Consider the following 4,400-nt stretch of genomic DNA (forward strand, 5'->3'; position numbering starts at 1 on the left):
TTTTGAATTATGTTAGACACATCACATAGGAAAGGAAGAGTAGATACTAAAGATTATGAATTCATGTAGGGATTGAAAGTGAGAAGCTAGGAAGGAAAAATTGTAACATAAGAGAGACTGAAATGTTCTCTTTGTAATCTTGTATTTACTTGTACTAAAGAATATTAATGAGATCATAATTTTTTAATCGAAGTTTTGAATCTTCATTTACTTTCCTATGCGTGTAAATTGTCAAAAGGATAATGTGAATGAATTTGTATGTAAGCACATTATCTGTTTCTTTCTATTTAAGCGCATTGTCTGTTTCTTTGTATTTATTTGATATTGCTAGTTCAATTAATGCTGCTGAAATAGGAAGACAGAATCATACATAATTCATTATAAGCGGAAGTCCATGTAGATTAGTGTGAAAAATTATATCACAATGGAGAAAATACATAGTGCTTGTGAGTACATGAATGACGTTATCAATGTGGCTCTTGAACATAAATAAAGGAGTCTTTCTCCATCATGTGTCATGTCCATCAATACACATGGGGAACTTCTAAAACCACTTGCACCCTTGTCTCTAAGGGTTCCCCAACTCATAATAGGAGATGAACGTGTCCTTAAGAGAGGAAATGAAACTTTCCCATTGCCATAGCTTGCCCCATACCTTATCAACCTCCATCTATCTTGCTTGCAAGCACCTCTACCCTCTATTCAACTTTTAACTCTTGAAGAAACCTAAGCTAACAAGTTAACATGTGTATAATTTCAACATCCTTTTATGTGAATAGTGTAAATACCTATTGAACTAACCTATAAGACCCTATTGGAGATGATCACAATCTCAACATGATTTTATATTAGTACCATACATACAATAGGTCCTCCCAATTTAAAAAAAATCCAATACTTCAATAATTAGTTGAAGGGACAAGAGTTGTGCAAATGCACGCACGTGCATGTGTGCGTGCCGGCATGAATACATCTCTCTCTCTCTCTCTACGCGTGCGTGTGTGTGTATAAGGGGTGGGCTACACACCACGCACATGCATGTGTGCGTGCCAGCATGAATACATCTCTCTCTCTCTCTCTCTCTCTCTCTACGCGTGCGTGTGTGTGTGTGTGTATAAGGGGTGGGCTACACACCATATCTTTATCCTACCATGTCTTTATCCTCCCATTCTCTGTATTTCCCTCCTCATGTCATCTTTCACCTCCATGTTTTCTTCTCGTTGTAACACTCTCAACCTCTCCACCTCTTTTATCCCATCTATAACTTCATTACATTTCTCTATTCATAGGCTCACCTTCTTCCCATCTAAAGTCATATTTCCACTCCCCTTTGCTTAGTTTGTTGATATTTATTGCCCTGCTTAGTTTCCAAACTATTACTCCCCTTTGCTTAGGAGCCCCTAGTTGGTGAAAAATACAATTTACAACCAAAAAATTAAAAATGTCTCTAGATGGATATCCAAAGCTTAAAATCTACAACGATGAAAGCCTCCCACTCCAGATCCCCTCCTCGATCCTTCTCCCAAAGCTTAAAATCTACAACGATGAAAGCCTCCCACTCCAGATCCCCTCCTCGATCCTTCTCCCTCTACTTCCCCTTCTGTTGCCTACTTTTATTTCCACTCCCCTTTGCTTAGTTTGTTGATATTTATTGCCCTGCTTAGTTTCCAAACTATTACTCCCCTTTGCTTAGGAGCCCCTAGTTGGTGAAAAATACAATTTACAACCAAAAAATTAAAAATGTCTCTAGATGGATATCCAAAGCTTAAAATCTACAACGATGAAAGCCTCCCACTCCAGATCCCCTCCTCGATCCTTCTCCCAAAGCTTAAAATCTACAACGATGAAAGCCTCCCACTCCAGATCCCCTCCTCGATCCTTCTCCCTCTACTTCCCCTTCTGTTGCCTACTTTTAAGGGCTTCTCATGTGTTTAGGGTTTAAGGTTGTGGAGGTCCTACATGTTTTGTCTTTTATCCTGAAGCTTTTGTCTTTTGTTAGGTATCTTTCTCTAAAAATGATCTCTCTTTGTCTCGTGTATGACACGTGTATGACAACACCACATTTATATTATTTTTGACAAAATAAACACTCCCCCCACTTTTGTTCAATGGCCCATCCACCACGCACATTCACCTTTTCACCTCTTTTCTCCTCTCTCTTTCCCTCATGTACCTTTCCCGATTTTTCCCTCACCTTATCTTGCTTTTTCTCTTTTCCTTCCTTCAATTTTCACTCATCATCCATTCACAAGTTATCCAAAATATTTATCAAGTTACTATACATGGACTTGTAATGACACTCCAAAAGGCAAGGCCATAGTAGGATCTCCACCTTGCTTAAATAATAAGACCAGTTACTAAATATAGTAAACAATCCATGTGCAAATGATTCAATTGTAGCCACTATTGTGTTAAGTGACCATTGGGGTGCTACTGTTGGGTGTGATGGCTAGTTGTTATCATCTCACAACAACTTACTACTTCAAAAGAATCATTGCTAAGGGTTGAGTAAAATTCATGGGACGAAAGAGTGGCTTTCATATAGAGCAACTTACTATTTCAAAAGAATCATTGGGAAGGGTTGAGTGAGATTCATGGGACGCAAGAGTGGCTTTCATACAAAGCAATGAATTATTAAGAAGGTTCCTATCTCTTGTTGAAGTGACAACTTGCAAGACAACCTTAGATCTACATTCCATCATCACCCATTCAACCACCCATTGTAAGTATAAGGTAGGTCGCAGCACACACATTTGATAGGGCATTCACATTTGATAGTGCATGAAATGAACCTTTAAGTGGGCCTACTTATAAAAATTCAGCACTTAACTAGGCTTCACAGTCGAGAAGTCAAGAAAAGAACCTTATGTTGCACACTCGATTGAGCCAAGGCTTGAAGTCTCTGTGAAATCATAGAAGACACTGTCAAAATTCAGGAGTTTACTACTACGATAGTTCCACGGTCAACATATAAAGAAAAGAACCTTATGTTGCACACTTGATTGAGCAGAGTCTGCAATTTCGAAGAAGATATACTGATTTTTCAGGTGACCCCTGCGGCAAGGGCATAAACAGCGCACATCAATACATGAGCAGAAAAGATTCCCTCACATTGGGTATGAGCTCATTTGTTCCTCTCCGAAGGCAGAGGCCTATTGAAGCCGCCTCTTCTATTCATGTACTGCCTCGCCTGGCGCTTTGTAGTTAGCTTGACAGAATACACATTCGCATCTGGCACGAACTTGCCCTTGGTGGAACTGAAGCCTACAGGTATTCCCAGCTTACTCATTAGCAACTCTTCCATCTCTATCAGCTGCTGGGCCTGGTCTCCGTTATCACCCGTGTTCTGTTGATGCATAGCAATTCCACCAACGAAATCAGACACCAACGCACTCAAGCTATTGTGAGAATTGCTCCCCTTCCCAGAATCCTTGCCTGCAGCATTCTCCAAACCTCCCCAGCGATAGGAGTCTTTACGAGGGGAGTCAGCTCCACAACTCTGGCGATCATGCCTGCGGGTCGACGGTGATCGAGATCTAGATCGCGACTGATAGAAAGATTTTTCCAGAGAATACGATCGGGACCGGGAGTATCCGTGCCGGTTCACCGGAGACCAGGACCTTGAGAGGGAACGCCTTCGTCTTTCTCTGGACCTGCAATTTACCCATCTGTCATACGAGCGAGAGCGAGAACGGGAGCGAGAGCAGGAGCGAGAATAACTGGATCTTTCAAAAGACAGGGAACGAGAGGGAGAACAACTGAATCTGTCAAACTTTCGAGAGTGGTGGGAGGAACGGCGGCAAGAAGAAGATCTCGATCTACGCCGTCTACCTCTTTCCCTGGACGGCGAACAGGAAGGCGAAGGCGACCTCGATATTCTGCGTCGTTTCTCAAATCTCCGGGATTCAGAGCGGCGAGGCGAACGGGAAGGAAAAGGCGATCTCGATCTGGGAAGACTCTCTCGATGGCGCTGCGGGGAGCGATGCCGAGAACGATGGCGGTGCGAGGGTACAAGGTGATGCTCGTGAAGGAGAGGCCGGGAGCGATTCTCGAGCTCCATAGGATCGAAAGGGAGGAGATATCAAAATGAGGAGCTGATTGAAGAGACAAAAGCCGGAGATATGAGAACGAGGAAGTGATTGAAGGAAGAAATCAGAGGTCGCGCAAGACAGCCATAGCCAGAGCTTCAAACAAAAACAATGAGGAAATGTAGAAGAAGATGATTTTAGAAGACGACGGGTTTCCTCCAGAACCTTCCGATCCTCTAGAAGCTTCTGGCTTTTACCATTCGCTTGCCACGATGCAAAAAATCTTCCACAATTTTATTTATTTTTTTAACGGCGGGGAGAAGTTTGTGTTTTTTGAGCTGTCCTTGAGCCACTTAGTCACAATAGTAGACG

The 4,400-nt window shown here is 42.2% G+C and overlaps 1 protein-coding gene across 3 annotated transcripts; it reads right to left on the minus strand.

Moving 5' to 3' along the window:
* Positions 1 to 2,807: 2,807 nt before the first annotated feature.
* On the minus strand, positions 2,808 to 4,179 carry LOC147883888 (uncharacterized). 3 transcript variants are annotated; one of them, XR_015543610.1, is made up of 2 exons: positions 3,037 to 4,179; positions 2,808 to 2,902 (listed from the first exon to the last, which is right to left on the minus strand). XR_015543610.1 is itself a non-coding variant. In XM_087398057.1 (2 exons), the coding sequence occupies exon 1, from the start codon at positions 4,058 to 4,060 to the stop codon at positions 3,125 to 3,127; it is 936 nt and encodes a 311-aa protein (XP_087254183.1). In that variant the 5' UTR covers positions 4,061 to 4,179; the 3' UTR covers positions 2,808 to 2,902; positions 3,112 to 3,124. The 3 variants fall into 3 exon arrangements, 1 of the variants encoding a protein (XP_087254183.1); XR_015543609.1 differs by having other exon boundaries at positions 2,985 to 4,179; XM_087398057.1 differs by having other exon boundaries at positions 3,112 to 4,179.
* Positions 4,180 to 4,400: the final 221 nt, after the last annotated feature.

The sequence above is a fragment of the Dipteris shenzhenensis genome, chromosome 27 (genome assembly GCF_047967505.1).
Source record: "Dipteris shenzhenensis isolate YYH24624 ecotype China chromosome 27, Dip_SZ_1.0, whole genome shotgun sequence".
NCBI lineage: Eukaryota > Viridiplantae > Streptophyta > Polypodiopsida > Gleicheniales > Dipteridaceae > Dipteris > Dipteris shenzhenensis.